At 39.1% G+C, this 25,328-nt stretch overlaps 1 protein-coding gene across 1 annotated transcript in view; it reads left to right on the top strand.

Moving 5' to 3' along the window:
* The window catches only part of LOC108647650 (follicle-stimulating hormone receptor-like), a 116,193-nt gene extending 96,612 nt beyond the window's left edge, over nt 1-19,581 (top strand). The window contains exons 7-10 of the mRNA XM_018094136.2: nt 2,054-2,122; nt 5,802-5,876; nt 9,266-9,451; nt 16,351-19,581. Of these exons, the coding sequence (XP_017949625.2) occupies nt 2,054-2,122; nt 5,802-5,876; nt 9,266-9,451; nt 16,351-17,578 (1,558 nt within the window). The 3' untranslated portion in view covers nt 17,579-19,581. The remainder of the gene's footprint in view (nt 1-2,053; nt 2,123-5,801; nt 5,877-9,265; nt 9,452-16,350) is intronic.
* Nucleotides 19,582-25,328: the final 5,747 nt, after the last annotated feature.

The raw sequence follows: 25,328 nt of genomic DNA, 5'->3' as shown, positions 1-25,328 counted from the left end.
ACATGCTTGTCAAGTGTAGGCCCTCCTCTGATTAGCAATACTGGTCCTAGGCATAACGTCTGTCATTTGTGTCCCAGAGGACATAACAATTGTGTTCTTCTCACACAAGCATAATTGAGATGTGCACATTCCAGTCCTTGAGGATGAGGGGAAAAGTATTTATTTATTTATAACAGGTTTCTGTTATCTTGGGAATACTTGGGAACTTGGGTTTTTTGGATATGTGGTTCTTTTTGTATTGTGGAATAACACACAGTAACATGGATTTATGCTGATGAAGTTACAAGGTGGAGATGTCTTATAATTGCAGAGGAAAGCATATCAGTAAATGTACAGAATTATCTGTTGGAATGGAAACTATTGGAAAGTCATTGCCATTATTTGTATCATATTATGCTAACAACCTGGGCGAGAAAATGCCTAGAATTGACCTGTGAAATTGAACAATGAAAACTATGCTCAGGGATCTGGAGGATGTAGTGGTTACTAGTGCAGCTTAAAGTTTAAACATTGACATTAGAAAACCTAAAGCAACGTTAAGCAATAGTAAAAAGCATTCTCTTTTTATATGGGTCTTCTGTCCCCAGAATGCAAAGAAACATTTCCAAATCTCATGGGATCTTCTGGAGAAATAAATGAAAAATTGATCTGCCAGTGTCATATTCTGAGATGAGAATGTTTATTTTAAGCAACGTGTCTACAAATATGTTTGCAAAATCATTTTGGTCTTCTAAACCAGTGGAATAGAGAGAACACATTCATTTCCTCAAAACCCTGAGGATGTTCTACTGAAAGGAAATGTTCAATGTTCTAAACATTTCATGGCTTATAAAGAGGCTATGGAATCTGGAAACAGTATGGTTGGTAAAAAGCAATTGCACTTCAGTTGGATACTTTAGGACAGTCCTGTTCAACCAATTACAAGTAGTGGACCCTCTGCATACCAACTACAGGTATAGGACCCGTTATCCAGAATGCTAGGGACCAAGGGTATTCAGAATAAGGGGTCTTTCTGTAATTTGGATCTCCATACCTTAAGTCTACTAAAAAAAATCAATAAAACATTAATTAAACCCAATAGGATTGTTTTGCATCCAATAAGGATTAATTCTATCTTAGTTGGGATCAAGTACAGGTACTGTTTTATTATTACAGAGAAAAGGGAATCATTTAACCATTAAATAAACCCAATAGGGCTGTTCTGCCCCAATAAGGGGTAATTATATCTTAGTTGGGATCAAGTACAGGTACTGTTTTATTATTACAGAGAAAAGGGAATCATTTAACCATTAAATAAACCCAATAGGGCTGTTCTGCCCCAATAAGGATTATTTATATCTTAGTTGGGATCAAGTACAGGTACTGTTTTATTATTACAGAGAAAAGGGAATCATTTAACCATTAAATAAACCCAATAGGGCTGTTCTGCCCCCAATAAGGATTATTTATATCTTAGTTGGGATCAAGTACAGGTACTGTTTTTTTATTACAGAGAAAAGGGAATCATTTAACCATTAAATAAACCCAATAGGGCTGTTCTGCCCCCAATAAGGGGTAATTATATCTTAGTTGGGATCAAGTACAGTTACTGTTATATTATTACAGAGAAAAAGGAAATCAGTTTTAAAATTCTAAATTATTTGATTAAAATGGAGTCTATGGGAGACGGGCTTTCCGTAATTTGGAGCTTTCTGGATAGCAGGTTTCCAGATAAGGGATCCCATACCTGTATTGCTCCTTAGATGAAAACCAGTAAAGAAAGTTTTGATTTTTAAATATTGTTCTTTCTCATAATTTGGTGCCGCCAATCTAACGTTCTCTATTTTACCTAGAATTAAACTAAAAACCTAAGTTGTCTGGTTTATCCCCAGAGAAGGTCAACATCGCAGGAGAGATTTTATCCTTCCGTACCTAAAAAAGCACAAATCATATTTCAATAAAATTTTCATTCATGTCTATCAATTTTTTTTCTCCTGCCATGCATCTAAATTTTAAAGCCTTTTAGTTGTTCCCTAGTAATAACATATTTATGTTGTTTTTTTTTATTTTTCAGAAGGCTCAACAAGAATGGAATTGAAGAAATACAGAACTATGCATTTAATGGCACAAATTTAAATGAGCTGTAAGTAAGAGAAAAACATTTACTATGCATATGGGAAAATAAAAAATAATGACTTTATAATAATGTTTTCATCAAGTAAAAAGAGTGAAGTTCTAAGAACCTCAGAGGGCTTCCGTACAAAGCCTAGAGGAACAGTACTTTGCAAATTTAGCACAGTAATGTTAAAATGTTTGAGTTCAAGCCCCCCTTTGCACTGACATAAACTCTACACTGGGGCCAAAAGTGGAAAAGGAGAATAATCAGGGTCGGACTGGGGGGTGCAGGGCCCAATGGGGCTTCTGTCTCAGGGGCCCCTGCATCCCCCCAATGGCCCCGCTGCCTTCACCCCACCACAGGGGCCCCCTCCACCCGTCCGTCCCCCAAGCGTACGTACCTGCAGTGTGCCGGGGGTGGGAGAACGGCGGATTGGTGGAGCGCCCTTCGGACATTGGCCCAGACGACCCTGATTATTCTCCTTGTCCACTTTTGTCCCCCTAAATTAACAATCCCATATCTTGGGAACCACTGATTTAGGCGATTAGAGACTTTAAACTGGTGCAAAAGATGAGAAACGGGAATTAGGTGGGAGCAGTTCTGTGCTGTGTGGTAGAATTGGAAATTTGTGCTTATTTGAGTTTATTTTGTTCTTAAAGAGTGTTGTACTGTGTTAGCCATAGATCAAAAGCAAAAAATATAGATTAAATGATACCTTTTATTGGCTAAGTTAGTAGATTATAAAACACCAGCTTTCGGGACTACTTAGGTCCCTGCATCCATGCCTGAAGCAGAGGCCTAAGTAGTCCCAAAAGCTTATGTTTTATAATCTACAGAGCTAGCCAATAAAAGGTATCACCTACTCTATATTTTTGTGCACAGGGATATGGAAAGGTGTTGCATTAGAAAAGAGGAAAATCAGATTTGTTATTGTTTAAGAAATGTTTAGCTTGAAAATGGCAATGGCTAAAGACAACATGAGAGAAGAGGTATTTAGTGGAGAATGCCTACCTTTATATAAATATTATCAAAAGCCACTTGGAACAATAATTGCATTATTATGTATTGTGTGTGAATTCAGCCAAGGATGTTTGTGTCAAGCATAACAACAGAGGGTCTGCAAGAGTAATCAAAAGCTTGGGGATTCAAGGTAAAATCATCAATAAGTATATGAAATGGAGAAAGAAGAGAATATAGCAAGGTAAAAGGCTACTGGATCAGTAATGAAAGTACAAAGAGATCCTTAAAAAATAAATAAGAAAACAAATAAGAAGCAGACATCTTTTAGGATTCTTGAGAGCATCCACTGCTGGAGGCCAATAAACAGGGTTAAATACACACTAAATGGCCATAAGTATGTGGGCATCCCTTTTAAAAATTGGAACTGACTATTTAATACCCATTATTGCAGACACCTTGCCACTAAAGCATGCTATCACTTGCCAATTCAATGCTTCCTACTCGTAGAAAGAGTTTGGGAAAGGTCCTTTCTTGTTGCAGTGGGATAATAACCCTGTTCCCAAATGAAGGACCCTGACCTAGACCCAATCTGACAAACTGGAATGCCAACTGTGAGATGAGCCCCCAGCATCAATACTCAACCTCTTACGTATGAATGGAAGCAAATCCAACCAACAATGTTCCCAAATTAAGAACCCAGACCCAATCTGACAAACTGGAATGCCAACTGTGAGATGGGCCCCCAGCAACAATACTCAACCTCTTACGTATGAATGGAACCAAATCCCACCAACAATGTTCCAGCTCCTAGTGGAAAGCTACCAAAGAGTAAATGCTAAACTCTGTTTTAGCAGCAAAGAGAGTACCGACCCCTTATTAATACCTTTCATTTTGGAAAGTGATGTTAGACACGTGTCCACATACTTTTGCAATATAATGTAGCTAGTGAGAAGGCCATTTGTCAGGCTGATGAATGAAGCCACATGAAATGAGGTGCTTTTAATCGCTAATGTTGAAGAATTACTGGGCAAAGGAAAAAGATACTTAAAAGGTCTATAACAATGCAGGGTTTTCAAGACTACTCTAATGGGCCGATTTGTCATTGGTCAAGATTTCTCCTTGGCTAAATCCCAAAGATAAAAAAGCAATTCTGCCACAGATTGAGATTAATGTATATTTACCACATTTTCTTATGTCTTCTGAACAGTTTGTTCTCCCTGAAACATTTCAGGGGCTTTGAGGTTTGAACTGAAATATCTCTGTCACTCCTTTGACTTGAGAATTCTACAGATTGTGTAGATTTTCCATCATCATGCTTGAGAAATGATAAATGGGAGAAAGCAAAAAAAAAATAATGCGAGGAGCAAAATCAGCAATTCTTGGGCGTAAATAAATGTACCCCTAAGTCTTTAAGACACAGGACATAAGATGGATAGTTATGGAATAATGTAATATTGCGAACTCTATGTTTTTACGGGGAAAGTTTATATTTATCCAAGTAAACTTATATACAATGAGAAAGTTAATCATATAACGCAGGTCATTTAAAAAGATCATCCTGTGATTAAAGGACATGTAAACCCTTACATTTTTCTACCATGTATATAAGTTTGGCACATCTCCTCCACCCACACTGTGTCATTTGTACTGCATATATCCCCTTCGTAAACCAGCACCGTCTGCAAACAGCATATGTGCATTGTAAAGTTCATGCAATGAATAATGCAGGCTTACACAGGCAGAACTTACTTTGATAAAAGTCCTGCTTGGAGTGTGCCCTGTAACGGGTCAACTGAGCACAGGACAGGAGGTTAGAAGAAAAAAAAAAACGTTTCTCCAGCAGAGTGCACAGCTAGAGCAGAGTTTCAATGGAAACCAGCAATACCATCTCTTTATTGGCTGTTTATTGGCTGTTAGTTGGGAAGAACTGAGCCAAAATCAATTCCTACGGTAGGGGTCCGGGTGGGTTAGAGAAGGAGAAGGAATCCCAAGTGATTAAGGGGATGCTGCAACCTTGCTATTATTCTCTGAACAACCATAATGGCAGGTATTTAAAGATTTAAATTATTACATTTTTGAAAAGGGGTTTACATGTCCTTTAAAGAACCTACTAATTATCTTATATGTACTTTGTATTTAGTAGAGCTTATTTATTTGTGTGTTAGTTACATTTGTTTAATATATATTTATACTATTTTTCATGTTGCATTGGGCCCTTGGAAACCTTAACATTTATGATTATGTTTATTTCATATGTTCATGGCTCATCTTGTTGAGGCCAAGGTTACTAGATCATGTGGAAATCAAGCTGGAATCAGCGGCAGCCCCAAAACTCGATTGATTAGAAGTGTGTCTGGTTTTGTAAATGATCTATTAACATTTTCTGTAGCTGCCATTATCTCAGGCTGGCTAACCACATGCTACATTACTATCTCATATAGCCCTTCTGTTGTTCTAAAATTCCATTAAAACTTAGCAAGGAAATTACCTAACTGACCAGGGGGTACGTGTTGAGGAAATTGGGGAGCAGTCAGCTGTACAAACCAATAATCCCTAACAGGGACAACTCGCTAGGATTTCTTCAATATTCTGAGCACAGAGACAATCCCTTGTGCTAAGTACAATTCTACAAGAAAATGTAAGTACGTTGTTGCTCTTTAACCTAAGGGTTTTTGGTTCTGTTTAGCTCATCTATTATTTATTAACCTTTAATAATACAATAAAGTCCATCCTTTCCATTTATCAGAATTCTCAGTGGCAATGAGAGGCTGGCAAGACTACCTGACCTTGTTTTTCATGGATCCACTGGGCCAACTGTTTTGTAAGTTTTCACAATTTAAATATTTAATTCAGTTCTTACAGAAGGAACAGAAACAAATCCTTATGTGCACATTAATGTCATTTTAACTTGAGCTTAATATTTCCACCAATATATTATATATTATATAAGATAAAAGAGGTGTTTGTGTGTTGCATATTGCAATATGCAGTTGCATATTAACTTTATATTAACCCTTTCTAGGGAATTGTAATATTGTGTGCTTCCGTTCCACCGTAGTATAAGGCAACATTTTGGTCTGCAGCTTGAAAGACACAATTGCAAATGCCTTCACATACTTCTATACAGGCATGACGTACCCTCACAATAAATATGTCAAAAATCATGGCAGGACCCAAGGACAAAAAAACAGTTGCAGTTTTGTCCAAGTTCAAAGTAAATGAGAATTATGACAGGTGGTAAGAACAAGGCTGCCCCGCACCTAATGCCGTCTGTACCCAATGCCAAATCTTACATAGTTACATAGTTACATAGGGTTGAAAAAAGACCAGAGTCCATCAAGTTCAACCCATCCAAGTAAACCCAGCACCCACAACCTATACTGACCTATCTATCCACTCACATACAGACCCACACTGACCTATCTATCCACTCACATACAGACCCATACTGACCTATCTATCCACTCACATACAGACCCACACTGACCTATCTATATACTCACATACAGACCCATACTGACCTATCTATACACTCACATACAGACCCATACTGACCTATCTATCCACTCACATACAGACCCATACTGACCTATCTATACACTTACATACAGACCCACACTGACCTATCTATACACTCACATACAGACCCACACTGACCTATCTATCCACTCACATACAGACCCATACTGACCTATCTATACACTTACATACAGACCCACACTGACCTATCTATACACTCACATACAGACCCATACTGACCTATCTATCCACTCACATACAGACCCACACTGACCTATCTATCCACTCACATACAGACCCACACTGTCCTATCTATCCACTCACATACAGACCCACACTGACCTATCTATCCACTCACATACAGACCCACACTGACCTATCTATACACTCACATACAGACCCACACTGACCTATCTATACACTCACATACAGACCCATACTGACCTATCCACTCACATACAGACCCACACTGACCTATCTATACACTCACATACAGACCCATACTGACCTATCTATACACTCACATACAGACCCATACTGACCTATCTATCCACTCACATACAGACCCATACTGACCTATCTATCCACTAGGTTCAAGAACTCATCCAGGCCCCTCTTATAGGCAGAATCTGCCATTACCCCATCACTAGGAAGGGCATTCCCCAACCTCACTGCCCTCACCGTGAAAAACCACCTACGCTGCTTCAAATGGAAGCTCCGTTCCTCCAATCTAAAGGGGGGGCCTCTGGTGCGTTGATTGTTTTTTTGAGTAATCATGTCCCCTCGCAAGCGCCTCTTTTCCAGAGAAAACAACCCCAACCCTGACAGTCTAACCTCATAGTTTAAATCTTCCATCCCCTTTACCAGTTTAGTTGCAGTCTCTGCACTCTCTCCAGCTCATTAATATCCTTCTTAAGGACTGGAGCCCAAAACTGCACTGCATACTCAAGGTGAGGCCTTACCAGGGACCTATAAAGCGGCAAAAATATGTTCTCATCCCTTGAGTCAATGCCCTTTTTTATATATATAGACAGCACTTTATTTGCTTTAGTAGCCACAGAATTAGACAACTTGTTATCTACAAAAACCCCTAGATCCTTCTCCATTAAGGATCCCCCCAACACACTACCATTCAGTAGATAGTTCGCGTTTATATTATTTCTACCAAAATGCATAACTTTGCACTTATCAACATTGAACCTCATTTTCCAGTTTGCTGCCCAGTTTTCCAGTTTTCCAACTTTTTTCAACAAAGGTTAGATGCAGCCAGACCATGGACACAAGCACTTTTTAAAAAACACTAAGAGCACTTTGTGTCCCACGATGCTCTTACACTTTTATTCTAGGTCAAAGTAAATAACCCCTACTAAATCGTATTACTTTTTACCATTTCCAAGAAAGATACAATTTCTGGGTTTATTCATTACATCACAAAACATCACAACAAAACTGAAAAACAAATATGTGATGAATAATGCTTAGCATCTCCACAAACATACTAACTAGCAAGTATACAATTATTAGCTTTCATGTGGAAAGCCATCTACTGTTAGCCTCACCAAAGAGTAATTCCACCCAGCTTCAGTAATGGATTGTTGGCCTTTTCCTTAGGTGCAGGGTGCAGTCAGGCCATGGATAAAAGTGTTTTTTAATGAGCACTAAGGAATGTGCATTTGTGCCCCATAATGCTCTTGCTCTTTCATTTGAAGTAAATAACCCCTGCCAACTTCTAATACATTTCACAGATTCCAAGAAAATGTCCTTTTTTACATGTTTCCTTCATATTACAGTACATAAAAGTAAAACAAAGCTGAAAAAGAAATAGGTGGCGAATAAGGCTTAGCATCTCCAAAAAGAGACCAGTCAAGTGTACAATCATAAACTCTCACATAAAACACCATCTACTGGTAGCCACTAGTGATGGGCGAAATACTTCAGCAGGCATGGATTTGCGGTGAATTTCCACGTTTTGCCATTGGTGGATTAATTGGTGAAACGGGCAACAAAATTCTCCGCGTGTGACTTTTTATTGACACGCAACATTTTTGCAGTTTTGAGGTTTTTCTGCATTTCGTAAATCTTTTCAAAGATTCACAAATTTTTCAGTGAAGCAAAACGGGACAGATTTCACGAAATAATCATGACTAGTAGCCACCCCCAAACAGAAATTCCACCCAGCTTCAGGGATGGAGCACATGGTTCCATTCTTACCCTTGCAAGTACTGAAGTCATGTGCTTTCACTTTAATGCACCATGCAGTTCTATTGCAAAGGATATTTTTAGCGATGGCATGGATTCACAGCGAAATTCCGCATTTCGCCATTGGCGAATTGTTTCGTGGAAAAATTTGCAGCAGAAAAATTTGTCACATTTAATTTTTTTTTGTCGCATGTCAAATTGGGTGCGGCCGTGTCAAAATTGGGCGAGGTCGTGTCAAAAAAAACACGGGTGACAAAAAAAAATAGATGCAGGTGACAAAAAAATTGCACGACAAATGTGTTTCGCGAATTTTCCGCCGTTTAATGAATTTTCTTGCTGTTTTGCCAATCTTGTGGCAAAGCAAAATGGGACAGATTCGCTCATCACTAGATATTTCCTCTTTACGTAAAATATTTGCCTAGCATAATCATCTATAAATTACATTTACCACTCTTCCAATGTATTAACAATATTTTCTTTGAATTGGTTCAGGGATATTTCTAATACAAGGATCAGCTCTTTGCCGAGCTTTGGACTGGAGAAAATAAAAAGACTCAAAGCAAAGTCTGCATATAATTTAAAGAAGCTTCCAGCCCTGGAAAAGTTTGAAGAACTGATTGAAGCTGATCTAACCTACCCTAGCCACTGCTGTGCATTTGCGAACTGGAAGAGAGAAATGTAAGTGTTGGGTTTCTTAGAAATAGGTTGTTTGAGCTTCAAGTGTCATGGGATTAAATTCAAGATCAAGTTTATTAATTTTTCAAATCATAAAGACAAAAACATTAACCTTCCCTATAGCATAAAGGGGAAAGAAAGGTAAAAACTAATGTAAATACAGCCATAAGCACTCACAGAAACACTGCACCTCTATCAAAAGAAACACAGGATTTCTTGTCTCCTTCAGGTTTGGATAAGAATGCATAAGAACTTATTCCCCTTCCCTTAGGAAAAGCTTTCTGCAGAATAAATAGTGTTCTAGGTGTAACTAATATGGTGAATCTATTGGCAGTAAAATGCCAAACTGACTTTCCTTTTCCTTTAAACGCATACTGAACTGTTCCCTGCAACATTGCGCTATGTTTACAATGTTAACTGACCATATGTGCTTGAATGAAATACGATTTGTGATTGCAGAGTGCCAAGACATTTTTATGTTTACATTTTGACAAAACTTCAAATTGCAATAAGAAAAACTTGAATCTTGATAAATCTGCCCCCAGAGGAAGATTTATCAAAAATCAAACTCACTAATTTGAAAAAAGTCAAAAACTTGCCGAACTTGAATACTTGATCTTCCAAAAAAAAAATCAACTCAAATACAACTAAATTTCATTCTGCAAAAACTCCAACACTCGAACTGAAAAATAACTTGAATTTTGCTAATACAACTCCCACTGCTTTTAGATACCCAATTTTTGGGCTTAACTTTTGAAAACTCAAATTCTCAGTTACTGTAAAAAACCCAAATGACTGTAAAAAGATGAATATTGATAAATATGCCCCCTTGTGTCTCAATAGGGCCTTTTTCAATGATAAACGAGAGATATTTTTTAGCCTAAGACCACTAACCATTCAGTCACTGCTGAAGTCATGGGAAGATCTTTTGTTCCTGCCAAATGCACACAGTGAAGTTTCAGACCTTCTACCATTCACTGCAATAAAGAATATATTTTTGTGTAGGTCGTATCATGGCTTGATTCACAGGCACTTCTATGAATTAGAGCTCCCAGCCCACTGTATTAACCACAGTGAATAATGTTTATGCTAAAAAGCAAACAAACTCAATGTTTAGTTCAAGTAAAGGGCTCCCAAACCATTAATTTGAATCCCCATCTAAACAGACGATTCAGTTGTTTCTTTTTAAATGATGAACTGTACAGCTGGAAATGCCCTATCCCTTTCCAATTAGACAGTATGGCAGAATTGAAACGTTGTTCTGTTGAATACAATCAAATTTCAAGTCTCACAGCACAATTTCAATTATTTAAACGTTCACATCTTCTCCCTCTGTCTTTCTCTCCCCCCCCCCCCCATGATAAGCTTTACACTTGATAATGCAGTAATCATCCACTAAAAATAGCTTGTCTAGACTAAGTGCCAGCAAAACTCATCCCTACTGCCAAGGGACAAGCACCGGGCATGGAAAACAAAACTTGTTCACTCAGCACCAGTTTCTTACAGAGTGTAAATCATTTAGGGAAAGGGATATTTCCTGCCTCTGTTCATAAGCCCCCCATAAGCATTTTCTTTGTTTCTTCTTTACCTTAGATGACTCTTTATTCAGGCTCCATTGGGCGGGGTGAGGTCAAAAGGGCTAAACTCAGAATAGAGAGGTTTAAAGAGTCCTTATTGTAAACACTCATATTTCACTAACGAGTTATTTGAAAGTTACAGTTGAAATTTCAGCTTTTTGGTGGAGATGGGTGGTCTGTAGTTGATTGTTATTCAGATTCTTTCTTTATATACCCTGGCTCTGTGCTCTCATGAGTTTACTATCTGCTTTTCTCCACAGATGCTTATTAAATCCAATTTATTATGGCCCAGTTATATTTTAATCAGGAATATCAAATACGTATGGTCTTGGCCGTGAAGAGATCAAAATAACTCAAAATTGTTACCACAGAAGTCAATGGGAAGTGTATTTTTTACTTTCCTCAGTAATACCAATTTATAGTAAGGAGTGAATGGATTTGCGGTAAAAATGGATTCGCAATGAAATTCCGCATTTTGCCATTGGCGAATTTTCAGTTTGAGATTTTTGAGTTTTGCAAGTTTTGTTTGAGTTTGTAAACTCCAAAATTTGAGGTATTTGAATTTTTATATTCAAACAGGTTTAATAAATAAGGGAGCATTCGATATGCGAGTTTATTCAGTTTAGAAAAACAAACACGAAAATTGATAAATCAGCCCATAGAGGTTAAAGAGCAAATAGAAAAGTAAAAGAGCTCCAATAAATGTGTTGATATATTTTGATATTGTATTACTTACATATCCCTTAGATATTGAGTATATTTGTATTGATATTTGAGTAAAATGTGTTAGCAACATGTCAAGCTGACAACACTACAATGAGGTTTCCATGAAAAATTATTTTCGTCTTGTTCAGTATTGCCAAGGGTAATATATACCAATATATTTACGAGGGGCAGTTCACCTTTAATTTATTAACTATTAACTTTCAGTATAACATATTCTGGGATGTTCTGAGATAATTTACAACTGGTCTTGATTAGTGATGAGCAAATTTTTTTGCCAGGTATGGATTTGCAGCGAATCTCCGCATTTTCCCATTGGCAAATTGTTTCACAAAACTTCTGTGAAAATACACCGCAAATAAATTTGACGCTCGCCAAAAGTTGTGGTCATGCAACAAAAGTCGTGGTCACGTCAAAATAGGCGCAGTCGCGCCCATGGCAAAATATACATGGTTGCATAAAATAAGTCTCAAGTCAAACGTGTTTCGTGGATTTTTCACCATTTTGTGAATTTTACTGTTATTTTTCAAATTTTCCGGAGAAACGGGACAGATTCGCTCATCACTAGTCTTGATCTTCAGTTGGGAACTTCAGCAGCTATCAGGTTCCTAGGGACACATTTACTCTAGCAACAAGGCAGTGAATAGGAAAGGGTCAAAAGAGAAAAACAAGTAATAATAAGTATAAATAAAATTGTAGCCTCAGAGAGCAATAGTTAAGTGGTTGACCCCCATTTGAAATCTGGAAATAGGCAGAAGAATAATTCAAAAACTATAGAAAGAAAAATATAAAGATCAATTGAAAGCTGCTACTGAAACAGTACTTAATACTTATAAAAACATGCATATCGAAAGAAAAATTTATAGGTTAATTTATCCTCAACGAAAATTGGACCACATCCATTTTGTATGTGATATCAGTTCACTTCATAAAGGTGTTTACTCTTCTTGGCACTGTGGGTCACAATGATCTGGTTCAGAAATGTTCAGATAAGCAGGTGCCTCGTGCGGCCCCTTAAATAAACGAACAAAGGCTATTATTAGCTGTATGGCAACTTTCCCAGCACCTGATGTAACTACTTTGTGTGATCCTGGAGCAGCTTGTAAAGCACACTTACTGGGAGACACAGGGCTTCAGCATTCAGCAACGGAATCAGCCCAAATGCTATTTTTGTCTCTTGGCCAAAGAAGTTAAATAGAAATCTACTTTATATACTTTTATAGAACATTTCATTCGCTTTAATCTGTTGTATACGTTCGTCAAATCAGTACGAGTTTAAAATGATTGCTTTATGAACTGAAGATTATAGAAGTAGTAACATTCCGATTTTTAATAGACTGAAAGTTTAAAATGAGATTAAAGCAATAGAGAGAACATTTACACTGTAGTTTGGAAGAATTACCGTATATACTCGAGTATAAGCCGATCCGAATATAAGCCGAGGTACCTAATTTTACCTAAGAAAACTGGAAAAACGTATTGACTCGAGTATAAGCCGACACCCCCAGTTACATGGGAGTAGGAGAAACAATAGGTTAGCTGAAAGCAGTTCTAATGTGTAGCGCTGGCTCCTTCTGAAAGCTCAGACCCAAGCACAATGCACCGAGATGGCGCCTACACACCAATATTACAGCTACAAATACATTTGTTGGTTCAAGAACACAATTTTATTTGCTATGTAAACAGTGTAAAGCATGCTGTGGCTTCCCTTAATGGTACAACGATGTTATACACCATTACATAAACTGGAACTTCCTCAGGGGCATCTTTACTTCCACTTTCTGCCAATCAGACCACATTATTAGCCCAATTATACACATACATTATGTAACCACTTGATATAGCAATTAAGCAATACAGACAGGCAGGTCAACAAACGGATAAAATGGTGTAGAGGCATAAAGTGCAAAGCTACCATATGAAGTTGAAGGACTGTCTCATCAGCAGGGTCTGGGGGCGTATAAAAAACTCATGGTGGCGATTTGGGACATAAGTGCCCGATGAGACACCTACAGAATGGCCACCCAGCACCCTGCTATATTTCAATGAGACCCAAAGCAACTCCCGGTGTGCAAGTGAAGCAGCGGTACCTTGCGGTGTGCCCTGTCAGCAGCGCCAGAGGATCCGTAAGTCCAGCATTTACGCTGCTCTTTAAATAAGCGGCGGCGCTCCTCTTAATTCCTACCTGTGTGTCTGCAAGGAGCCGTCATGTAATCACCTCGCCAGCTGCCGCGTGACAAGGGTTAGAGGAACAGAGCGCTCTCGGCAGATTACAATAAGCAGCACACCCGACAGCAACAAGACAGTAGTTTCGCGCTGCTTGGCCGGTCCTTAGAGTTGCGGGACAACCTCAATAAAGTCCGCGAATGGGTCCTTCTCCTGTGTAGGCAATACAACGCCGAGTCCGAGCGCTATCTGGCGGGAACGAGCAGCTGCAAATCCATTTACCATATATGCGCGTATATGCTCGAGTATAAGCCGAGGGTTCCTTTTTCAGCACATTTTTAGTGCTGAAAAACTCGGCTTATACTCGAGTATATACGGTAAGTCTAAGCGGGCCTTTAGCTAGCGGCCTGATTTCAATTTTTTTTCCAAATCAGAGTTTTTAGCACTAAAAATTGTAGAAAAAAGATTTACTATATGACAAAACTGCAAAAAATCCAAATTTGCCAGTAGTCATGACCGAATCTGTCCCATTTTACTTCGCCGAAAGATTCAAGAAACACTGAAAAAATTAGTGAACCAGCAAAAAATTTAGTAAACTGCGAAAAATCATTTTCTGACAAGCGCAACATTTTTTGCATGTGCAACAATCTTTTATGACGCACATCAAAAAAAGTCACGGTCGTGTAAAAATGGGAGCAGGCACAAAAAAAAAGACATGCACAACAAAAACTGCACACAACAAACGCATTTTAGCATATTTTTCGATGTTTCGTGAATTTTCCTAGCGTTTGACGATTTTTTCGACAAGGCAAAACTGGACAGATTCGCTCATAACTAATCACCTGACTAGGGATAAGCTAATTTTTTCACCAGGTATGGATTCCCAACGAATTTCCGCATTTAGCCATTGTTTTGAGAAAATTCTGTGAAAATTTGCAGCAGAAAATTTTAACGGACGTCAAAAAAAGTCACGGTTGCGTCAAAATGGGCGTGATCACGTCAAAATAGGCGCGGGAGACATAAAAGTTGGGCGACAAGGGTGTTTTGTGGATTTTTGCCCGTTTCACTAATTTGTCATGAAATGGCACGAGTGTCTGATTGGAAGTTGAGATATATATATTTATATACATAAATACTGTAGGGGGCAGATTTATCAGCAATCCGATTTTCATGATTTTAAAGTTTTTGGAAACCACAGTTAAACACTATTTCACCAAAAACACAAATATCTAGTCCTTTATTAAAAGAATCAAACTGAAAAAGCGCAAACTTAAAAAAGTAGCAAAAAAATCTCGCAAAAACTGTGCGCAAATGAAACAAAAAAAAGCCTGTAAACCTCTAAAACCACAAAGCAAAGATCTTCCAGTTGTAAAAAGGACAGCTACCATTGACTTCTACATGCTCTCGACAGCTTTAAGATGGCGGATTTTTGTCACATAATAAATGGCGAAAAATGCAATTTTTTTCTGTGACAAAATCATATTTTGGAGCAAAAAATACAAATTGTGAACAAAAATGAACGTTAGAACATTCTTTAAATGTAAGTCACCTAAATAAGTACAATATTCTCCATATACTGTGCATAACATAGGGAATAATGTACCCCCAAGTCACCAAGAAGCTCTATTACTATTAAAGTTATAGCACAAGGCAGCAGGCCTAATGCTTTTATACAGGTCATGGGACTCCAAGGTGACCTCAAATATTGTCATATTTTATAACAGTGTACATTATTTTTTATAATACACAAGTTTTATTGAGTCATGTGACTACATCAAGCAAAGATTATAACTGATGACATCCTAAGTACCATGTATAAGAATTTAATGTACAGAATATTCATGGCTCTTGTGTATTATGAAATAATAACGAACATAAAATGATGTGTGGGTGGAAATATATTTGTGTAAAGACGATAAATTGGTCAGATGATTACATAGATGATCCAATGAACGCCTTACTTTGCTTCACTAAGAAATATATTTCTAATCTTTAGATTAGCAGGAAAGGCAACAAAGTATTTATTGTTTCTAAATCCTTACTAGGTCAGTACAAAGATAAACTCAATATTTCATAACTGGAATTCATAATGTGTCCCTCATCAACTGCTACTGTCAGTTTCTGACATTTTGTCCCTGTGACTTTCCTTTGACATCCCTCTTTGCAACTCTGACAGAATTTCTTTTGAAGATGTATAAATAAGTAGTTCCAATTTGAATGGAAATTGGTGAGGCAACAGTAAACCTTGACAATTTATAAACATAATTTAAGAAATATAAAGGGGAACCCTATGAGTACCCTTAGGGGCACATTTACTAATCCCCGAATCCCGAATGGGAAAAAAACAGATTGGAAATGAAAATTTTGTAATTTGTAAGTTTTCCTCGCTTTCCTCCAGATACACAAACAGTAACAATAACTTTTTCCTTGTTGCAGCACAGACTGGGATCCAATCTGCAATAAAACTTATGAGAGTCAGCCCGAAGATTTGAAGTCTTTGAACAAAAGGTCAGCCCAAGTGGATCCTATATTATCCAATGGAGAAACAACATATGACTTGATAGACAAGGAAGATGACATTGCATTTGACTACTTCTTTTGTTATGGAAAACGGGATTTTGTATGCTCTCCTACTCCAGACGAATTCAATCCATGTGAAGATATAATGGGGTACACGGCTCTCAGAGTCCTTATATGGTGTGTCAACATTCTGGCTATCACTGGAAATTCAGTTGTTCTGATAATATTGCTAACAAGTCAGTACAAATTCACTGTTCCCAGATTTCTAATGTGCAACCTTGCATTTGCAGACTTGTGCATGGGTGTCTATCTGTTGCTCATTGCAGCTGTGGATATTAAGACCAAAAGTCAGTATTATAACTATGCCATTGACTGGCAAACAGGTGCAGGGTGTCACGCTGCTGGGTTTTTTACCGTCTTTGCTAGTGAGCTGTCTGTCTTTACTCTAACTGTAATAACTTTGGAAAGATGGCACACAATAACATATGCAATGCAGTTAGACCGGAAAGTCCGATTTCGACACGCAACAATGATAATGGCTTCAGGCTGGGTGTTTTCATTCACAGTGGCTCTGCTTCCAATAGTTGGTGTTAGTAGCTACATGAAAGTCAGCATTTGTTTGCCAATGGACATCGAAAACCCCCTTTCCCAGGCATACATCATGTTCCTTCTTGTCCTCAATGTTTTGGCCTTTGTAGTTATCTGCACGTGTTACATCGGTATTTACCTGACCGTCAGGAATCCTGACGTCATATCTTCCAACAGTGACACAAAGATTGCCAAACGAATGGCGATACTGATATTTACAGATTTTTTGTGCATGGCTCCAATATCATTTTTTGCAATCTCAGCTTCACTAAAGATCCCCCTCATAACAGTATCCAAATCCAAGATACTTTTAGTACTTTTCTATCCAATCAATTCCTTTGCTAATCCTTTCTTATACGCCATTTTTACCAAGACATTCCGCAGAGATTTTTATATTCTGATGAGCAAATTTGGCTGCTGTGAAGCACGGGCACAAATATTCCGAACAGAGACCTCCTCGAGTGCTCACAATCTTCATGCTAGAAATGGACACTTTGTTCCGGGACCAAAAAGCAGCAGTGGGTCAGTTTACACGTTGGTTCCACTCAACCACTAACAGTGAAGCTGTAACAACATACCTCAGGAGGTGTGAAATTTCTATTTGATAGAAGTCTAAATTATTTAGTGTTTCCTGAAATAAAAAAAAACACTCCTTTTCTAATTTTTTTACAGAAATAGCTTAATCTTGAATTATAGTTTCTTTATAAATACAAAAACTAAGAGGCATTTAATTTTGTTACTTTTTTGCACCTTATTTTTTTTTTTTTAAACATATATTTGGAATTTTTATAAAGTCATATTGTCTAAATACCGAATCCACTGTAAAAATTCTCCCTTAATATATAAGTGAATCTAAATATATCACCTTTCTAGGTATCTACGTATTGGATCTTACCATAACATCGACAACAGTAGAAGCAGGGTACAACTTTAGATACAAGTAAGGGATCCTTCCATAAAGGAACTAAAAAAAAGTTTAAAAGAGAACCAATAGGATTGTTTTGCCATCAGGATAGATTTATGCTATAAAGGTTACCCTTAGATCAGTGATCCCCAACCAGTGGCTCGGGGGCAACATGTTTCTCCCCAACCCCTTGGATGTTGCTCTCAGTGCCCCCAAACCAGGGAGTTATTTTTGAATTCCTGACTTGGGGGCAAGTTTTGGTTGAATAAAAACAAGATTTCCTACCAAATAAAGCCCCTGTAAGCTGATAGGGTGCATAGAAGCTGCCTAATAGCCAATCTTAGCCCTTATTTGGCTCCTCCATGAACTTTTATGGTGCTTGTGTTGCTCCCCAAGTCTTTTTACATTTGACTGTGGCTCACGAGTAAGAAAGGTTGGGGACCCCTACCTTAGATAAATGGTACTGCTTGAGTATTACAAGAAAAAGCAAATTAGTTAGAAATAAAGACTTGGCTATACAGGATTCAATGGGAAAAGGAATTGCCATAGTTTAAGTTTTCTGGATAACATATTCCTGTATAATAGACCTGTACCAGTACCTGGAAAAAAAGATTTAATATCATTCAAATTTTTGAGGTTTTCCAAATCTAGAAAAAAGTTAACTCAATTGTATTTTTTTTATCGCCTGCCTGCATTTTTAAAAAACTTGAATTAGAAAAGCTTGATTGCGTTAAATGACAAAAAAAAGTAAATCGCACTAAAATCACATTCCTCCAGTCAATTATTTGAAAAAATCTAATTCTTGAATTTTAAAATAGCTTGTAAACAGAAAACACTCCTCCCATTGACTTGGGCATTTTGCCAAATTTTAGATGCCAAATGCTTTCCATTGTTGAAGCTAGAAAATGTGAATTGGATAACTCAGAGTCAAAAATATTAGAATTAGAATTAGAAGCTTTTTTTTGCCATGGAAAAATGGAATACAGGAAAAAAAAGCAAACTCTGTTTTTTAGCAAATCAGCCCCATAATGTCTAAAACAGTGCTATCCAACTTTTTAATGCTTAGGGTCAGTTATTCAATATACTACATTAGTGGAATGGTTTCTAATAAAAATGATGGCATTATATACAGAGGTGTAGGGTGTTCTGGGGGACTCTAACCTGATCCAAATCATCCAGTTACACACCTGACCGGTTTTGACCCAGACAGCCCGGTTTTCAGAAGGGCTGCCCGGGTCAAAACCTCCTGCCTGGTTTCCCAAATTAGGAAAACCGGGCAGAACTCAATTGGTGCGGCAATCGGGCAATCACTGATCGCGGCGTCATAGTCCTGCCCCACTGCATCATGGCTCCGCTTCCCCTCCGTGACGTCACCCCTGCCTGGCTAAGAAAGCCAGCAGAGGTGGCAACCCTATAGACAGCCTTAAATGAGAGAACATAGATGAATAATGAGCTTATAAACTGTATATTCCTGTTTGCTATAGTATCACACTTTCTTAATTCTGTCTTAATATAAAGCTTGTTGACCAAGCTGAAATGTAGGTATTTGGACATACAGTTTAATCTTCACTGAATGGTCAAGGCAAAAAATGACAATAAATACGTGACATGCATTTCAGAATACAAGTGTGAAAATGGCTGCATAGTCAATGGAAGCTCTTTGTTATTGTGTTTTTGTATATATACAGTATATATATATAGGTATGGAACATATTTAAAGAAAGGGAAGGTGGGATGGAGATGCTTGTTCTGCTTCTCCAGAATAAAGCGAATATGCCCTACAGTGAGACTGAAATGTAGCAAATGATGTCGCAGCGGGATTCTGTATATGCTGTATATGAATTTCAAACAATTCCTTTTTTTTCCTGTTGAGCTGGTTGTGCATGGTGCCTGTAGCAGGAAGTGGTACTCTGTTCAGCTACCTGTTCCCTCCATCTGTTGAACCCAGGGTTTCCCAATAGGCACCGTGGACAGAAAAAAAATCCATATTTAGGTCCAGGTTACTGTTAGACAAAAAAAAAAAGAAGCAAAACATGACATAATTTCTTAGGCTTCAATCAATGAAGGTCAATGAGGTGTTCGCCATTACCACTTTTCCCTATTAGAAAGTAGTGATGTAGCAGACAGGTAAAGAATAGGGTGCTGATGTTCAGTAGAATACTGTATGAAATTAGCTGAAAGGTAGCAAAGCACCAGGAATTAGGTTCATGATTAGTGTAGGTACAAAGGCTTGAATGCTGTGTACACTGCCAAGAACATCAAATACACCAGGACGGCACATCCTGCTAAGCTATAAATAATCCACAAATGAAAGTGAAGCCCATTTTTCAAAGGACTACTTTGCACAAGAGCTGGAACAGAAAACATAAGCATTGGCAAAGAATAGGGACGATAAAAGAACACTAGGCAACACAAGCAAAAAAGTGCAAAGCATGAAGCTTCATTTATTTGAGACAATGTTAAGTATTTCAGGACCTCTTTTTTCCCCAAAACATTGTTTAATGTAAAATACTGTAAATGTGGCTTCCTACCTTCTACCTTCTTTTCTGAGTTGCCTAGTTTTCCACTAGGAAAATTGTGTTTGCATCTGTATAGCCCCTATGGAACCTTAGCTGAAGTTCTGTATAGCCCCTATGGAACCTTAGCTGAAGTTCTGTATAGCCCCTATGGAACCTTAGCTGAAGTTCTGTATAGCCCCTATGGAACCTTAGCTGAAGTTCTGTATAGCCCCTATGGAACCTTAGCTGAAGTTCTTTATAGCCCCTATCGAACCTTAGCTGAAGTTCTGTATAGCCCCTATGGAACCTTAGCTGAAGTTCTTTATAGCCCCAATCGAACCTTAGCTGAAGTTCTGTATAGCCCCTATGGAACCTTAGCTGAAGTTCTGTATAGCCCCTATCGAACCTTAGCTGAAGTTCTGTATAGCCCCTATGGAACCTTAGCTGAAGTTCTTTATAGCCCCTATCGAACCTTAGCTGAAGTTCTGTATAGCCCCTATCGAACCTTAGCTGAAGTTCTGTATAGCCCCTATGGAACCTTAGCTGAAGTTCTGTATAGCCCCTATCGAACCTTAGCTGAAGTTCTGTGTAGCCCCTATCGAACCTTAGCTGAGGTTCTGTATAGTCCCTATCGAACCTTAGCTAAGGTTCTGTGTAGCCCCTATCGAACCTTAGCTGAAGTTCTGTATAGCCCCTATCGAACCTTAGCTGAGGTTCTCTATAGCCCCTATCGAACCTTAGCTGAAGTTCTGTATAGCCCCTATGGAACCTTTGCTGAAGTTCTTTATAGCCCCTATCGAACCTTAGCTGAAGTTCTGTATAGCCCCTATCGAACCTTAGCTGAAGTTCTGTATAGCCCCTATCGAACCTTAGCTGAAGTTCTGTATAGCCCCTATCGAACCTTAGCTGAAGTTCTGTATAGCCCCTATCGAACCTTAGCTGAAGTTCTGTATAGCCCCTATCGAACCTTAGCTGAAGTTCTCTATAGCCCCTATCGAACCTTAGCTGAAGCTGAGGTTCTGTATAGCCCCTATCGAACCTTAGCTGAAGTTCTGTATAGCCCCTATCGAACCTTAGCTAAGGTTCTGTATAGCCCCTATGGAACCTTAGCTGAAGTTCTTTATAGCCCCTATCGAACCTTAGCTGAAGTTCTGTATAGCCCCTATCGAACCTTAGCTGAAGTTCTGTATAGCCCCTATCGAACCTTAGCTGAAGTTCTGTATAGCCCCTATCGAACCTTAGCTGAAGTTCGGTATAGCCCCTATCGAACCTTAGCTGAGGTTCTCTATAGCCCCTATCGAACCTTAGCTGAAGCTGAGGTTCTGTATAGCCCCTATCGAACCTAAGCTAAGGTTCTGTATAGCCCCTATCGAACCTTAGCTGAAGTTCTGTATAGCCCCTATCGAACCTTAGCTGAAGTTCTTTATAGCCCCTATCGAACCTTAGCTGAAGTTCTGTATAGCCCCTATCGAACCTTAGCTGAAGTTCTGTATAGCCCCTATCGAACCTTAGCTGAAGTTCTGTATAGCCCCTATCGAACCTTAGCTGAGGTTCTCTATAGCCCCTATCGAACCTTAGCTGAAGTTCTGTATAGCCCCTATCGAACCTTAGCTGAGATTCTGTATAGTCCCTATCGAACCTTAGCTAAGGTTCTGTATAGCCCCTATCGAACCTTAGCTGAAGTTCTGTATAGCCCCTATCGAACCTTAGCTGAAGTTCTCTATAGCCCCTATCGAACCTTAGCTGAAGTTCTGTATAGCCCCTATGGAACCTTAGCTGAAGTTCTGTATAGCCCCTATCGAACCTTAGCTGAAGTTCTGTATAGCCCCTATCGAACCTTAGCTGAAGTTCTGTATAGCCCCTATCGAACCTTAGCTGAAGTTCTGTATAGCCCTTATCGAACCTTAGCTGAAGTTCTGTATAGCCCCTATCGAACCTTAGCTGAAGTTCTGTATAGCCCCTATGGAACCTTAGCTGAAGTTCTGTATAGCCCCTATCGAACCTTAGCTGAATTTCTCTATAGCCCCTATCAAACCTTAGCTGAAGTATTTCAATCATGGGGGACATAGGCAGAAAGCTAGCAAGAGAGTCAAAGGCTGCATAAGAGTATCCTGTACAATGAGAAAACATGTGAGGAAGTTACTATACTTGTGGATTTTATAGAGGACCTAAATAATGGGTCTAGATCAGTGCTGTCCAACTTCTGTTGTACCGAGGGCCGGAATTTTTCCGACCTACGTGGTGGAGGGCCGATAATGGAAGCCAGTTTTGACCACTCCCCTTTTTGAAACCACACCCACTTGAAACCACACCCATGTTATCACATGATCATACCCATATTAATGGTTGTAGTACAGCAAAAACCTGCCATACTCTGCCTGCCCTACCCTGCCTGTGTGCCATACTCTGCCTTCCCTACCCTGCCTGTGTGTGCCATACTCTGCCTGCCCTACCCTGCCTGCGTGCCATACTTTCACTGTGTGTGCAATTCTTCGCTGGTTTGTGCCATACTTGGCCCGTGTGTGCCATACTCTGCCTGCCCTACCCTGCCTGTGTGTGCCATACTCTGCCTTCCCTACCCTGCCTGTGTGTGCCATACTCTGCCTTCCCTACCCTGCCTGCGTGCCATACTTTCACTGTGTGTGCCATTCTTGGCTGGTTTGTGCCAAACTTGGCCTGTGTGTGCCATACTCTGCTTGCCCTACTCTGCCTGTGTGTGCCATACTCTGCTTGCCCTATGCTGTGTGCACACACAGGCAGCCTACAGTGACACAATGCTGGCACTGCTCCTACAGTCTGCACAATAACTATATATTAAAAAACTTTTTAATTGAAGTACCACCTCAGTATATGTTCTTTTTGTAGTGTGCAGGGATTATTTGTGGGTTTCTACTGCTCCTGAGGTGTGAACAGGGGAACAATGTGGGTGATTACAGCCTGAGCCTGAGGTGTGAACACTGCAGGGGGTAAACAATGCAGAGATTAAAAGGTGTGAACAACACAGGGGATTACATATTTAAACAATACAGCCTGATTACAGCCTGAATCTGAGGTGAGAACCATGCAGGGGGGGCAGTTAATCACAGTACTGATACCATTTAAAGCTTACACAAGAGTAAGCCAGACAGGTGGGGGGCCACACAGAGGGGGGTCGCGGGCCGCATGCGGCCCGCGGGCCGCCAGTTGGACAGCACTGGTCTAGATGATTCTGTACCAGATGTTACAGTATTCAAGTGGGTGGTGTTTTGGTCTTTTCTTTGCGCCTTTAGAAACAGAGAAAACAAACTATACTTTATACTTTGCTCATCTGATGCCACTGATTATCAACTGATGCTGGTATTATTTGTGTTAATTGTGTTTATTTTAATAAAAACTAGAAGCTCTCTGTGTTTGTTTAAGAAAGCAGCTGCCATATTAGCTTGGTGTGATTTTTTTTTCTCCTGCCTGAGTCTCTCACACTCTGTTGGCTAGTGGATGTCAGCTCAGATTACAGCAGGGAGGGGAGAAGGGAGGAGGGAAAAAGGAAGGGGATGGAGAAGAGAAAACTGAGCATGTTCAAGCCCGAGTCCTGGAGGTTTGAGCTGAGAGAAGAAGTCTAATACAAAGAACCATGTGTACAAAATAGATGGAAAGAAATGCTGTTTCGTTTGACAGAGGACTCATTACTGTGAGTGTTTATTGGTGTAATTACATAGACCTTTCTAAAAAAAATCTTACTTTTACCTTTCCTTCCCCTTTAAGGACTGGAGCCCAAAACTGCCATGCATAATCAGGGTGAGGCCTTGCCAGTAATGTATAAGACAAAGACAACACTTTATTCACTTTAGTTGCCACTGACTGGCACTGCCTAGGGTTACACAGTAACTAAAATCCCCAAATAATTCTTAATTAAGGAGGCAATTTCCATTTGATTTTTTTAATGTAACATATTGATTAATAATATAAACTGAATTGAATCGAAACCTGAACACAAGAAGATGTTGAAAGTAGAAACTCAAAAAGTCAGAATGGTGGTCAAGGTGCAGCAACCTTACACCCTCACTTAGGCGAAAATCTCATGAAATCCACAAAGGCCATGTAAATACAGTTAAAAGAGATAATCCTTTACATGTCTGGTGGAGCTTTACTCATTTATCGTGATGAGTGAATCTGTCCTGTTTCAATTCGCCATAAAATTTGCGAAACACTTTGAAAATTCGTGAAAAGGTGAAAAATCAGCAAAACATGTTTGTTGCATGAACTTTTTGTCATGCGCATCTTTTTTTTCCCGCAACCACACCTATTTTGACGTGTTGGCACCTATTTTGCGTGTCCACGGCCATTTTGACACAAATGCACCTATTTTTGACGCAACATCACCTATTTTGGTGCAACATCGCCCATTGTTACGTTACCACTCCCATTCTGATGCGACCGCAACTTTTTTTGGCAGGCAACAAATTTTTTTCCAGTCGATTTTCTCTGAAGTTTGGCAAAACAATTCGCCGATGGCGAAATGTGAAAATTCGCTGTGAATCCATGCCTGCTGGAAAAATTCACTCATCACATCTGTCCCATGTCGCTTCAGCAAAAAATCAGTGAAACGGCAAAAATGTTGCACGTCAAAAAAAAAATTGTTGTGCAAGTTATTTTTTTTGACACACGCAATAATATTTTTGACGCCCATTTTTTTTTTTTGACACCCACAACAACTTTTTTTGCCATGGGCGACCATTTTTTGTTGCTTGATGAATGTTTATGCGGCCAATATGGTTGCCCATTTTGCGTAAAAAATCTGCAGATGCCAAAACGCCATGAATCCATGCCTGGCGAATTAGTTTGCCCATCACTGCTCATTTATTGCTCAAAGTGCACTTAATCGTTCTCTGAAATTGCAGAATTTCAAAATTACCCAAACCAAAGAG

The sequence above is a fragment of the Xenopus tropicalis genome, chromosome 5 (genome assembly GCF_000004195.4).
Source record: "Xenopus tropicalis strain Nigerian chromosome 5, UCB_Xtro_10.0, whole genome shotgun sequence".
Classification (NCBI taxonomy): domain Eukaryota; kingdom Metazoa; phylum Chordata; class Amphibia; order Anura; family Pipidae; genus Xenopus; species Xenopus tropicalis.
This window is presented reverse-complemented; position numbering and strand designations above follow the sequence as displayed.